This window comes from Apis laboriosa, unplaced genomic scaffold (genome assembly GCF_014066325.1).
Source record: "Apis laboriosa isolate Shangri-la unplaced genomic scaffold, ASM1406632v1 scaffold149_cov153, whole genome shotgun sequence".
Classification (NCBI taxonomy): domain Eukaryota; kingdom Metazoa; phylum Arthropoda; class Insecta; order Hymenoptera; family Apidae; genus Apis; species Apis laboriosa.
The window spans coordinates 763,796-779,535 of record NW_025221797.1 but is presented as its reverse complement, the minus strand read 5'-3'; the positions used below and the strand labels follow the sequence as shown (position 1 = coordinate 779,535).

At 33.5% G+C, this 15,740-nt stretch overlaps 1 protein-coding gene across 1 annotated transcript in view; it reads right to left on the bottom strand.

The window, feature by feature from the left end:
* Positions 1–349: 349 nt before the first annotated feature.
* LOC122710532 (putative uncharacterized protein DDB_G0282129) overlaps positions 350–15,740 on the bottom strand; it is a 57,203-nt gene continuing 41,812 nt past the window's right edge. The window contains exons 6-8 of the mRNA XM_043928440.1: positions 1,338–1,527; positions 889–1,008; positions 350–605 (exon numbers count right to left, since the gene is read on the bottom strand). Coding sequence (XP_043784375.1) covers positions 416–605; positions 889–1,008; positions 1,338–1,527 — 500 coding nt within the window. The 3' untranslated portion in view covers positions 350–415. The remainder of the gene's footprint in view (positions 606–888; positions 1,009–1,337; positions 1,528–15,740) is intronic.

Sequence of the window (15,740 nt, the reverse complement as noted above, 5' to 3'; positions counted from 1 at the left end):
TTCAGTATGTTTTTTTTTAATCCATTTCATTTTTTGAAAACACACACACGATTAATGAGATTATCAAAATAAATAGAATGAATATTTTATATATTTTAGATATTAAATTTTATATCGTTGATAAATCGGTATTACTTGTATCAATATGGACGTAAGGTTAATTGAATTCTCTTTTAAAAACAGAGCTAGAACACTATCAAAACCTAGAACGACAAAGTGTCTTATCTGTATTCTAGATTTCTTGTAGAATATCATTCTCCACGCGCAAGAAACATTTTCTTTTATATACCTACCATCTCTTTCCCTCTTATAAATAACTTTCGGAGTACTGTTCAGGTTTTTTTTTGAGTAATTTTCGTGGGTAAAAGGATATCAAAAAGTGGGAAGCGCCTTAAACAGCGCTACGATAGATGCGCTACAAAAGCTGAGCTATGACTGGATGTAGAAGACACATGTGTTCGGCGCCACGTATCGGAAGACGGTTCACGCTGAAGTGACGAACCATTTCCGGTATACTGTCGAACGGTTTGCTAAATTGACCCAGGATATACGCGTTTAACTCTTCATTTTTTTGGATACGCATGTGCATGAAACCGCGAGCACTCCTGAAAATGAAAACATTTGTTTAAATATTTATGCCAAATTTTTGTAATAATTTAAATTTTTCATCTATATTCAGTTTAGAGTTTGTCGGAGACTTTGTTAATAAAAAAAGAAAAGAATAGAATAGAACAATTTTTTCTTAATATAAATATGCAATTTGCATAATCTCGAATAATTTTTAAAATTCAAAGAATTTCTCAATTGTTTAATTTAATTTAGGTATCGCGTTAAAAAATAAATGAAATTACATAAAAAGAAAAATCATCAATTTAAATATTCACTTACTTTAACGATAAAGAATAATCTTGTTTGGTCGATTCGCTGTTCCTCACCAAATAACTTCCTTCTCTCAGAAGTCGTAGGACAGCTTCCGCCTCGATCCTTGTGATGGATCCGTGGTACCACCTGCGAGAAGAGACAGCAAACAAAAAAAAAAAAAAACATCCTTGATTATCCAATCAACCAACGATATTTCTCAAACGAAAAAAATCTCTTCATAAATTTTTCAACGCAAGATCCTGGATCCTCAAAAAAAGGCTTCACTAGAACTAACAATTACATCACTAAACGAGTAATAATTCTCCATACACAGAATTAAACGTATAATAAAAATTCTCAAAAAAGGAAAAAAAATCTCTTCCTAAAATTTTATTCGTGTTCAACAAAATCTTTCACCGGAAGGATTTGCGAAAAAAAGGCACAGTGCAAAAATTATACGGGAGACAAGGACGCACCCTTGTCTCTCCAGGGGAAGGCCCACGTCGACCAGATCAGCGGATCCGCGGGCGGTGTTAATCTCGAGTGGCAATCCAAGGCTGAGCCCCCCTGGTTTTTTAGGTGGAAGTTGACCGCTGTTTCCACAGTTCCCAGTCCCGTTCCCAGCGTCCAGATTCAGTGTCATCTTCGGACGCGCCAGTCCGCCGCCTGAAATGAGTCACGCGACAGTTAGACGCCGTGAAATTCCCCGGGGTAAACATCGATTATACGCGACGCGGTAGACGGAGGAAACCTCCCCTCCCCTCCTCTCACAGATTTTATGGCATCCCTCCGCGTAATTGGAACAAATCGAACCTCGGCTCTCGCGAAGATTCACGACGACAGGAAGTAAATTCCCCGGTCGATACGCTATAATGACTGCGCTTGTTGTTGTGTACAGTCGGTTGGAGTGTGGACTGATTATGAGAGAGTGAAATCGTTTCGAGGAAGATTTCGTGAAAGGTTTTTTTTTTTATTATTTGTGGCCATTGAGCGAGGAGATGGATAGCTTTATGATGATAGACGAGTGTATTCCGAGTTTTAGGATAGATAATTGATGGTGGAACTTTATTGTTTTATAAAATATAATTTACAAAATAAATAAAAAATTAATTCATTGAATATTAGGGAATATTAGAGAAATATAATATTTCCAAAATTATTTTTAAATTTGTGAAGAGATTATTTGTATGTATTATAATAATTTTATATTATTTTATAAAGTCCTACAATCTAATCGCAAAAATATAGTAAAAACACAAAATATAAGAATAATTTATCTATTCCTCTTTTAAAAGAAGAAATAAATTTAAAAAAAATGATCGAATTAATAATTTCCAAAAGGAACATTATTAATCAAGTTTTTATTTTTGAATGGACGCTGGAATAGATTCTATAGACAGGACGTAACCGTGTCATCAATAAACCGTGCCTCTCAAAGAGCGAAGACTCGATAATCCCCGGCAAGAAATACTTTCTTCGAAGTGGAACAATCGACCGTGACTTTGGATTCTGCATTGTCGAGGTATGATAATGGAACGTCTGTTCTACGGATAGATCGTGCGCTTTCACTTGGCGGAAACAATACAATCGAAATTCCTTTCTTGAATTTTTTTCCTCTTCCTCCTACGCCCATCTAAGCAAGATTTCCATCGATTGTCGGAAAGTTTTCACCCTGCCACCACTTAAGATTCACGCGCAAATTACGAGCATTGTCTCCTGGTAAACAATGTAGCTCGAGATACAAGAGACAAGATATCTCCACCTTCCTCCTCGTGAATGCCGGCTACTATTCGATTGAAGTCGTCAGGTATTACGCTTATTAAAGGTTCCACGAAATTAGACGAGGAGAAGAGAAATTGCGATTCCATTGAGGGGGAATGAGCGTGAGGATAAATAGACGTTTATGAAAATGAAATCAAGATATGATTCATTGTGTGTCAGCTTTGTCTTACTTTAATTATGTTACATTTAAATGAACGGGGAATGTATTAAGTACATTTAGAATATGGTCCTTTGATTAAATGTCATGTTGAAAATGTTTTAAAATTGTATCAACTGCGACAAATAAATTTTGATTAGTCTGTCTAAAATAATTATATTAGAAGATATATTAGGACAGAAATTATTTTTCAAGTTACATCCAACTCGTTGATAACAATTATTTGACCAAAGAAAATTCGTATTCTTACCAAAATGTAAAAGTAAAAAACTTCAAATTCGTCATTCTGTCAAAGAAATATAATAGCCATAATCACAAAAATATAATTACAATCTATAATTTTTTTCGTATTTTCTCCAAAAAGATTATCAAATCACTAACCACCCAATCAATCCAAATTCATCAGATATAAATTACATTTAATAGAAACATATCCTTCCCTTCCCCCAACGATATTGATCAACAACGACCAATCCTATCCTCCACAACGACGAAAAACATCCCTTCCCGCTTTATCAAGAATTTATAAATTTCGCTAAGTAAATTCTTCCGGGAGTTTCCCATCGGGGGTTAGCGTCAATGTTATTACAGTCTCTCTCGTGAAAGTTCGAGAGATGATAATCGAGAGAGGGTCCAAGGATCGTGGGCCAAGAAAGTGAGCGCGCTTGGTAATTTCATTTGTCGGGGTGGGCACAATCTCTTAGCGGTCAGACTTTTCCAAGGTTGGTTGCATGATCCAGGTACGATGGGATTGCTCTGACAGGTGTAACACCGTGTTAGCCACGATCGAAGCTAATGCATCACGACCGTTTCGAACGATCGCTCGGAAAGATATTCTCTATACATTATGGATGAGCTTGTACGGTCGGAGGTTTAGAACGTTAACAATATCGTTTGATGTTGCGCAATAAATCTTTCAAGTTGCTCGCATTTTCTTTTCCTCTTACGATTGATTTGTCGTGTGTTAATTAAGTAATTAAGTAATTGGTTTGTTGGTATAATGCTTATGTCCATTTTTTAAATTTTTAAATTTGGTGTGCAACAAATTCTTTAAGTACTTTTTTGCGAGGCATGAAAATTATATTTGTATCGTTATTTTTGTGAAATATGGTTTTGAAAGGATAAAATTATTCATTGAATTTATAAATTTATTTTTCTTAAAAATAATAGAAAGGATGTTGATGAAGATTGAAAAACAATTTTTAATAAGTATACTGTCAATAATTTTCTTCTTCTTTCTGTAAGAAATTATTTTCAAATTCTTACACGTGGGTTTGATTTTCTAATTCTAATTACGTGTTTAAAAATTTCTAAATATTAGAATTTACAAAGTTTCTTATATTTTATTTCACGAAATAATTGATTGAAGTAAAAAGTAAAAATTCTAGTTTTCAGAAGAGAATCTAAATATTAAATTGATTACCTGCAAATTTTAAAATTGATACGATTCATTATTCCAATAACGACTTGGATAATGGATAGACCTTTAAAGATAAAATTACAAAGAACATCTTACGAAAGAATGGGATGGAGGGAGAAAGAAGTATAATAGGATCATCATGACCTCATCTTATCGATTTAGAATCCATGACATAGAAATGTGTCTTAATTTTATCTAATCTCCAGAAATGTCAAAGAAGAAATTTATAAGTTGAATAACTGATTCATAAAATAAAAAAATTAAAAGATTAAATATTAATATTGATCCAATAATATTTCAACTCGAAGAACGAGATGTTCTTCTTCATGTTTTCATCGCCATTAGATTTCTCAGACAATTGGCAGATACAGAATTCGAGAGCAAGGGAGCTCGATTCGATTGAATTATTCACTCGACATAAATCGTTTTCGTACACGCAACAGCGAAAGAAACTTTCGAAAGGCCGCATCCACGCGGTCTTCCGGTTCATCTAACACGGCGTGCGTTTCAAGCATAGTTAAACATTAACGAAAAGAAGGCAGCTACCTACTACTCTCCGAGATTGGCCGTATCTCTATTATTAAATTTAATCCGGTTGTTCGGACAACTCGATTTATTTGTACGAATTTCTCTCTACCCTTTTCTGCTATCACATCGAATGGAATTTTGTGTTCCCCTGTATCCAACACTGTATCGTGAACTTTTATTTTCATATAAGTCCATCAGTTATCAATATAATAATTGTATTATATATATATATATTTATTAATACCTCATAATCCATATGGTTCATATTTATATTTTCAGAATTAAAATTGAGAATTAATAATATATTTCTGAACATCGATTGGAAAACTATAAAACGACGAAAGATTACTCTTTACAGTTAAAATAATGCAGACGAAGGAACTCTATAATTGCGGATGGCCCATTTCCAACAATCCAAGCGCAACCAAATTTATCCGCAGTTCGACTTCAACAATTCGGTCCAAACGACCGAGCACGACCAAAAGTCCATCTTAAACCACAAACACGCGTTCCCCAGAGATTAATCGTTATCCTTCTTACACCCACAATTTTTGCCCCTCCTCCTTCTTTTCAGGAAATTCTTCTCTTGACACCCGTACGCTTATTTTCTCGTTTCCTTCGCAGACTGTTTTAATATCCGTCTCAGACGGAGATACGTCTCAATCAATTTCTTCGCGGTGCTCCTCCATCCTCCAGGAGGCATTCCCTCGGGAAATGCGAGGAGAGCCGCGAGTGCGTGAGCTAAGAATACGCCCTCGGTATGCGAATAAGTGTCTTCGTTATTTGTACGCGGAGGACGTGTCGCGATATGGAACGAGAGACTTTTGGAAATTTGTTATATCAAGGCGAAAATTCTTGGATGAAACGAAGGAAATTGGAAAGTCTTTCCACGAACGTTTTGCTGGAATAATTTATCTAGATGTAGAGAAATATAAAGAAGTGATAGTATTTGACAATGGAGAATTGCTGAGAAGAATTGAATGAATAAGTGGAAAGGCGAGATGAATTTAATAAAAAGTTATAATTGAGTCATAATGATTCACGAAGATTAATTTTAAGAAAATTTTATGTGAGTATGTAGAGATTTTCATTCAAATCAGAATTTTCGGATTGGATAATTGTTATTACATTATTTCATTCGTGTAATATTTTTTTTTATCTTCTTATCTGCAGAAAAAAAATACAGAAATTTTTAATTACAATAATCTAGAGAAATATTCGTACATTAATAAAAAAAACCATATATAACTTTTATTCATAACATATAATTTTGCAATAAAATTTTATATCATTCTCTTCTAATGGGATAACAATATAAACACATTACAATACATTTACGAAATACAATACATTTTACGAAACATTCTCCGTTTTATGGAATAAAATAAAAGAATTTCTTTCTTCTAAAAGAAATTCAAAACAGAAAAAAAGAACTGTATACAAGTTCCTCGCTCAACCAATTCCACGAAACAAAACAAAATAACTCCAATCACGAAACCCTCGAAACTATGCTCATCAAATCTCGTTCCATGGAACGATCTATCCACAAAGTATCCACAATAAACAAACGAGAATATTCTCTCGCATCATTCTCACGAAACACGAGGAATATCATCTCGGGCGAGTGTGCGTTGAGAAAGGATGAGGCGATCCAATGGTTGAAAGTTAGGGAAAGCCAGTCGCTGAAGTCTCGAGGGAAATTCCTCGTCACAGAGAAGTCGCCGGAAATCTCTCCGTGTCCCCGGCCCGGTGTATATAGCCGGAGGCCGGAAACCGGGAGAAGTTTTAATTCCCCGTGAAAATCAGGATATACGCGTGGCGTGTCAGCTCGGAAAATCGAAACTTCTCGTGGACGAATCAAACATAGTCCACGATTTATTGCGGAAACGAGTGGTGCGGATTTACTGTGGCGAAGAATTTACTATGATGGAGAGGAGGAGGGAGGATGTGACGACGCGTGGAAGGATCGTCGACGATTGCATCGACTTTTTGTGCGCCATTTGTGTCTGAATGATTTGTAGATAAAATCGTGGCATGAAAAAAAGAAAAGAAGAAGAAGAGATGTTAATGGAAGAGAGAAATTGTTACAGTTTCATTAGCCATGATGAAAATAGTTTAAAGATGCTTTCTCTTTTGCATGTAAATGGGATTTTAGAATAGTTTGGAATTGATTGAAGAAGCTATTGGAAAATTCTTTGGTTCTCAGAATTATTTATATCATTTCTTTATTACGCATTAAAACGATCGTTAAATCGTTGGGACAAATTTAATTTTGGAATTTTCGAGAAATATTTCAGCGGATAATTTGATGACCAAAGATGAGCATGCTCGATTAAAGTGATATTTTTAACTTATATTTTAACTTGATATGGTATATATTTAAAAGAAAAACGTTCGTTTTTATCAAAAGAAAGTAAAGAGAGGAAAGTTTCGCGAAGTTGTGCTTCGTGAAAATATTTCATGAGTGAGTCGTGTAAAAGTCTCCCCCAATAGAAAAAAAATCGAAGATTCAAGCAGATGTCGGAGAGTTTCACGCAAGAGTTGTGATCGAAAATTGCGCTTCACGGTACGGTGAGAATGTTCACCCTAAAAGCAGAGACACAAGAAACTTGTTACACCGTTAAATGGAAGAAATTTGTTTCCCCGTTCTACCTTTGAAAAATCTTTTTAAATCTATCGTTTAAAGAGTAGAAAATTTTTATCAAATTAAATGTATATAGGATCTTTCAATCAATTTCAATCAATTCAATATTTTCTTATTGTGTCTTTCAAAATTATAGTATAGTATATTTTGACGTATATTTACTTGATAAAATATCGTTGATTTCAAAAAATAAAAAAAAAATTCCCTTTCCTTCGCCCACACTTTTCAATCTCATTCTCAAATCTCATCTTATTGCCACTCTAACCAACCTACGAATCCTTGAAAACGGATCTCGAGTCACGGTGAGATCGTAAGTTCGGCCGTTTTTCGCGCCTCTTTATGATTCGAAGAATCTTTTCAACGGCGCCTCGCTTTCACCCTCCTCCGAATGGAGGAAAGCTCGCGATGTGTCGAAACGCTCGAACAACAGATGCGGGATACCAATGCGGGGATAGACCTTAAGATCTTCGCCAACAGATGTTGCAGTTACACAACTCCTCTTACCAATCCCCAGCCGACCCCACCACCCCTTATCGACGGGGGTAACAAACACTTCGAACCTGCTTCGAATGCTTGATACAGCTCGATCCTCATGAAATATGAACTACCCTACGCACATACGATCTTCTCGTGGATGTATCGTGCAATTTGTTCGAGGATCACCAGTTCGTTCACACCATAACGTGTATCGATACCTAAGGTTTCAGACCAATTACACGGTAAATGACCCAAAGACTCATCTATTTCCTCTTATATTTATATAACAAAATGATACACACGTGTGAATATTATTTTAATGCTCCATATTGTGAAAATATCTTGTAACAAGTCATTAAAAAGCAATTTTGTGAAAAATTGAAATATCAACGATAATATAGAGGATAAAAAATATAATTGAGATACAATGAAAATTGAAAACAGAAATATCATTAAAACGGAAATGTTACTAGATCTAATGAAAAGGAAGCGTTAATAAAAGAGAAACTAGGTTACCATTGAACAAATTCACACGGAACTTGCATTAGGGTAGTCGAACCTAAGGATCCCGCGCCATTTAGGAATTTCGTCGAGCGTGACAATTAGTGAGCAGCGTTAAATCGTTAAAATCCGGTCGTCGACGAGCGAACAGCCCACGAATTTAGCTGTTCTTGATGGACGTTCCTGGTTGGCCTTCTACCAAACGTCTAACGATAGTCGAATGTACATACCAAACAAACGAAGGTACCAGCGTGCAATTGGCTTCGTGCGAGGTAAATCGTACGTGACTCGTTTCCACGACCAGACAGACGAAAATTGTATTTTTGCTGCCAGCGGGAACATGTCATCGGGAACAGAATCTAGTTAGATACGGCGAAATTTACTTCGTTGAATTTCATTCGACGGTGACTAGTCTGTAAACTCTTTCTCTCGCGTGGAAATATCGCAAATATCGCCGATTCGGCGGTTTTTGTTGTTTTCGTAGCGTTTAAACACCATTGTCACTCTGCCTGTTTGCGTATCACTTGGGAAAATATTCGCTGTATAAAATAACGTTACCGCGAATGGTGAGTGAAGTGTAACATGTTTGGAAACGGAATAAAATAACAAAAATTTGTGACGGGTATATGGTAGGGTAACTGTGATTTTCGGGGTTTGTAAACAATGGAATTTTAACGGGATTGGGTTAAAATTGATTATAAAGTTTGAAATTGTATATCGGATTGAGATTGTATTATAGAATTGAGATTAAATTAAAATTTTTAAAAACGTTAAAAATTGGTATAAAACATTCGAATCTTCATGAGTTTTGTCTTAATATTATTTGCTAGTCAAATCGTTAAAATCTTTTTCAAATTCTAATCAGAAAATGATATTTCGCGTATATTAAAATAAAAAATAAAAATTAATATTATTCCAAGATTAGTTAAAATATAAGTAAAACATATTATTTAAAATATGCTTTGCTTACACAAAAAATATTTTTATATAATGACAGTTCAATGTTCTGTGCAATCAAATGGTACACGTTTATAAAATTCTACGAGGCACTTTGGACAACTACCAAAATGTAACTGTCTGATAAGAGAATTGGCAGAAAACATCAGTAAAGTATGCGTATAGAGTTCGATTAGATATAAAATACATTTCTTCGATAACATCGTAAAATAGTAATAGATATCCAAGTACAATTGCTATTTTGAATTTTATTGGCTAGAAAACCATGTGTGCATTTGCATATAAAACAACATCTGAAATATCTCTGTTCGTATTCATTGCCAAATCTTGGTTATATAATGAAAAAAATTTGAAAATTCAATGAATAACTCAATAATAAAATATCCAAAAAAAAACAAATATCCATTTATTAATAAATATCGATATGGATGTTTATATTCTATCGAAATAAATTCCAAATACGAATATTTTTTTTTCTTTTTTATTTTAATTATTATCGAAAAATAAAGTTATTCAATAAGTGAGACAATCTATCAATCAAGACGAATATCAAATTCAATTCGATGAAATGAAGTGACAATGAGTATTTCGTTTTTGTAATACTGATAATAAAATGATTGTTTTTTATGTTGTATAAATGTAAAAAGAGGAGAACTGTAGAAAAAGTTGCGTTCAATTCTATTCTCCAAAGACTTGGAAGAGCTCGACCCCTTTGAAAATCTTTCAAATTAGATCTGTGTTTGTTTCCGAACTGGAACACGTGAAAATACATAGAACGTAAAAAATGGACTGCTTTTACGAGAAGATGTATTTGCTCCTATTAATGTGTTATATGAAATCATGAAATATTATACTTTCGAAAGTATAAATAAATTGAAATAAAGCAAACAGAAGAATTTTTCCAATAATAATAATTTTGAAATTGAAGATTTAACAACATTATTTTAATCAAAGCTTTGAAAAAATCAATATACAATAAGAATCAAAAAATCTAGTACAAAATACTAGACGTTCGAAATAGAGATTAAATAAAATTCTATAAATCACATCACTAACTATCTTTTTCCATTTAATTTCTCTCATCATGATATAATACTATATCAAATATATGTGATCACGTTTTAAAAGGTAGAATCAGCGAAAGATGTACCAGTATTATAGCCCTTCTGGAAATAGAAAAGAGATCGATAGCTCCCTTACCTAGCGATTCTCAGGGGGTAAATGTCACGCAGATACAAAAGAAACCGGGTGGGAAACGGGAGTAATTCAAATACGAGTAGCAAAAGTCTTCTCTTCCCCTTTACTTTACCAGCTGAATTTTTTCTCGTTGTACCTATCCAACCGAGAGAAGGGAGATACCGTGCTTTTTTCCTTTCATCCTCTCTATCTCTCTTTCTCTCTCTTTTCACCCTATTAACGATCAACGTAGCAGTAGCTGCCCGTTAAATGGTCCAGACGCGAGGATAGATCGACCTTCGCTGAGATTGCGAATATCAATTTTCTCGGCTTTTCGATGCTAAAAATCACGGATCACACTGTTCCTGCAAGAGATTTACAGTGTCGTAACTGTTATCTACGATCGTAATACGGGGAAAACTCGATACGATAATGCAGGTGTGCAACTTTTCGATACGATATTTATTGGTTCGATTAATGTTCCTTAGGATGAAAGAAGGATTTTATTACGATATCGAACTCACGTATTACGTTTAATTTAAAGAATAGAAATATTTAACGTTAACAAGGAAATTAAGATGAAAGATTAAATTATATATTGGAATATTAATGATAGAAATAATGAATAATAAATTTAGAGTATAAGTTACACTATTATATAATTTCAAAAAAACGATTTAATTTAATTTTATGACAATTCAATGATGTATTTTTTATATATTATATTTTATCAAGCTTATAAATGGGAAATTAATATTAATATGTTAAATTTAAGAGATATTTAATAATCTATAATGGATACGAATCACAAGAAGCAAGAAAACATCCCCTTCGACGGCCTGGCATCCTAATTATTTCGTCAGCTGCATAATTCGAATACTCCATCTATTCAGCTATGCGAAACGGTCGAATTCACAGGGCTGTAAGAGCCAGATTCCAGATACGGAAGCGGATATTAAGTTACGTAGACTACGAAGTTTTCCGTTTAATTCAGATCTCGTTTCAACGCTCAAGGATTGAACTTGACCTTCCACTTCTTCTGCGTAATGAGACACTGTATGCTAAATAAAGCATATACTAAGCTTCTCTACACTTCATTTTCATTAGAAGGATTTTTACATCGTTCAATAAATTTATATAATAGCTAATTTATTATTAGTTATTAATGAAACTTATAAGAATTTAAATTGTTTTTACGAATATAAATATATCGTATATAACTATTTTAACAACACTATAAAATTTTGCGAAGTTTTTTTTACAATTCATTGATAAATTTTAATATATTATGATTTTAATTAATTTTAATTAAAATAGAGTGATGAATCACTGTAAAATTTTGAAAAGTTTCCATTTAAAAGTTCTATATAATATATATATCGCATGATACTATTCAAAGGAACATTAGGTACGTTCACAATTTCAAACACTTTTGATCTGCTTTGTGAAATAGTACGCACTTTATATCAAAGAGACTACCTACAAGAATATGACGTCTGACGAGGTGTGGATATTAAAGTACAAACGGACTTGCCATGCAATTACGACGTTGTCATGCTGTAAACGTGACTGCATAAACGTTTATGCATGTAATACACGTAAATGTTAACCGTTGGTACCTGAATTAAACGTGTCATCAAAATTAACATAAAATTAATATCGAGTAGTTAAAATAAATAATTAAATAACGAGTTTCTTCTCGATTAAGTAATAAAAAACAAGTAATTAATCATTACTAATGATCGGATTACCAATTAATTATTGATTAACCACAAAATTTGAACTGACGTTAGAAACTATTATGAATTTCGTGATCCAGAACGAAAAAATGGCTATATTCGATGGAGGAATGTAACGAATATTCTACAAACTTCCTATCCACAGTGATATAACAATATCATAAGTCAGCCAATATCTAATTCAATTAATCTATTATAATTCAAACTTCGAATAATTAATGCCTACTTTAACTTTTTGCTTTGCAATTTAATTTTCCTCAAAACTCGATATACAAATCCAAGCCAAAAACAATATAAGCTCGAACATATATCCAGACATATACAAACTTTCTACCCAGCACGACCAGAGCATCAAATTAGCCAAATTTCGAAACGAAAGTTCCAAGGAAACGAGGATCGATCCAGGGCTATTTTTAGCCGTCCGCAAAAAAATGCATCTTTGACAGGAAGCTCAACGTAGGGGTCGCCATTGACGTTTAAAAGAGCGGTTTGCACGGAGAGTGGCAGCACGGTCGCGTCGCAAGTAGGGCGTAATATTTCCGATACTTCCAATACACGATTACCGATGACAGCGGCGGATCTCCAGCTGCTGAACCTGTTGTGCACGAAACACACGTGTCGCGCGCGTGCGCGCGTCCTCCACTTCCGCCCGTGCAAAGAATGCACACGCCACGAATACACACAGCACGTGCAGAGCACACGGGGACAAAGATATTGCGGATTTCGAGCCCCGTTCCATATTCGCGTCACTGGGCCCACGCGTATTGTGGACACGAACGAACTAACGGGTGCAACCTCGGACGTTTTGTTCGGAAGCACAATGCGGAACCGTGCTTCTTCCGGGTTAGTCGTCCGTCGGATGAAACGCTAAAAGGAGAAAGCGAAAGGGGGACAAAACGAGGGGCGAATCGAAAACCACCCTTTCGGAAAATACCCCGTTTAATTCTACGGGATAAACTCTTTCGAGGAGTTTAATAGATCGTGGAACGATTATACTTTTAATTTGAACAGGTTTCATCGAATGTTTCTCTCTCTCTCTCTCTCTCTCTCTCTCTCTCTCTCTCTCTCTCTCTCTCTCTCTGTTTTCAACATTTCAATTTAACTTGCTTATTTGCGGATTTTTACGTACGTTTCTGTCGAAATTATTATTATCTTGATTTTCATAGATGGATTATAATGAAACGTGTATCGAGTAGATGTATACTAAAATGTGAGAATTAAATTTTCATAGATGAAGAAAGCGATAATCGCTTTCAGACTTATTGAAATAATTATTTTGTTAAGAGAAGATAAATGTTAATTATCGTTTGGAATAATTTGAAAAGGAATAAAGGTATGATACTATCAATTTATCAATGAGACATTAGAAAAAAATGAAACGTAGTATTTCTTGTGAACATCGTTCCCTCTTTTTCATCGAAAATAAAAAATCATCTATGAGACCACCCATACGATTTCATCTACACAAAAACTGCCCACGCACAAGCTACTCATTATTATACAGCGTTTAACGTGTTACGCCTTGCTGCCTTCCAATTACCCCATTGAAATGATGTAATATTTTCACGAAGCTTATTGCTGCTGACAGAAAAGCGATGCCGTTGATCGAAGGCCAATTAAAGCTTGAATCTAATACATCAGCAACATTAAAAAAAAAAAAATAAATAAATAAATGAAAAATCTGTATCATCGATATTAATGTTTCTCTTGTTAAATTCGATGTGTATTTTGATAAAAGGTATTTCTTTCATGCATTTTTATTAAATTATTAATTTATTAAATTATACTTGGTAAAAAATTTTTGATCAAACGTGATAATAATGTGGAAAATAATTATAATTTTTTTAAATGTAAATCAATCCTTAATAAGAAATAAAAAAAAAGAAAAAAAAAAAAGAAAGAAAGAAAAATGTCTCTTTATTAAGGAGATACTTTCTTCTATTATTTTGTTTTTTCGTTTTATTTTTCTCTTCATTTTATTTAATGAATTTCGTATTACGTTTGACCAGAAGCTTTTTACCAGAGACTAATTGTTCCGAAAATTAATATTTTCTTGTGCTATCAACGATCCATCAATTCAATAAGAAAAGAGGAAAAGAATAGAAAAACTATCCATCGATATTAATCTTTTTCTCGTTAAATTTGTTATAGGCCATCTTATTAGTTTCTACGATTGCCAATTGTTTCGGAAATTAGTATTTTTTTGCACCATTGACGATCCATCAATGCGATTTCATAAAATCACCCGGGTTGAGAAACAAATACACCGATCCATCATTCGCGCTTAAGAGTTGCCATTCACTGTAATTGTCGACATTTTGGACGATGGAAAAAAGTACGAAGATTTTCGGGAATCTGTTCTCAATCGCGTGCGAAACATCCCCTTTCCCTCTTCAAAATGTGATTTAGCCTACTATCCGTGTCGACGATCCATATTTACGATCCCTCAGACTGGAGAAAAAAACGTCATTTAGATACGATCACAGCTGACTCGACTGATTACAAGAATCGAGAATTAGGCTGTGAATGGATGTACGAAAATGGAGGCACGAAGGAAATCAAATGTGGCAATACATAACAAGATGGAATAAATAAGAGAATTCGTTGAATTTTTTGGTAATATATGTAAGAGTTATTACTTTTTGTGATACTTTGTATAACTTTGATAAAAAAAATAATAGTTGAACTATCAATAATATTTCTATATCATTTATACGATCATTTTTAATTATAGAAATATTTTTGAAAAATTCTATATTTATCTTGTGAAAAGATTTTCGAAGAAAAATCAAATCCTATCAAAGTGTAAAAAATTCATTATCTTCGCGATTTTTCTCGTTTTGCTTCAACCATCGGTAACCATTAATTTTCCAATATCCAATGCTTTCGAAAGAATCGATTCGTTGGACGTTCGTCCATTTATTGACATTTGATCAATTAAAAATAACTCTTTCATTTTTATATTCTCCGTTAACCTATCTTCTCTACCAATATATGCATTCTCGTTCAAAAATATATGGATATTTCTCGCACGATACATATTATTATTGTAAAAATATTTGTTAATAGATTTTATTACGAAGATCTAATAACAATTAATGATATTAAATTACATAAGCGCACAAGAAAATATCTTAGAAAAGTTGTTCAAAATTTTATTTTTAATATTGTGTTTTGAACAATTACAAAATAATTCAAATAAAAATCTATTACAAACTGATCTTTCAAAAATCAATGAAATAATATTAGCTCCATTTTTCTTTTTAATTGCATAGAGACCAATCATTTATATATATTCGACAAATTTTTAAATAATATTTTGATGATACGAAATTCTTTTATGAAAATTCATTCAAGAATCGTTTGCATTAAGTACCAAAGAAAATACAAATAAAATTTAATGAAATTCATCGATGATACAACATTCTTTTAAACAAAAGAGTTTAACGAGATTAAAGAGATATCCATTTATACGAACGAGAGATAACTGCACACAAA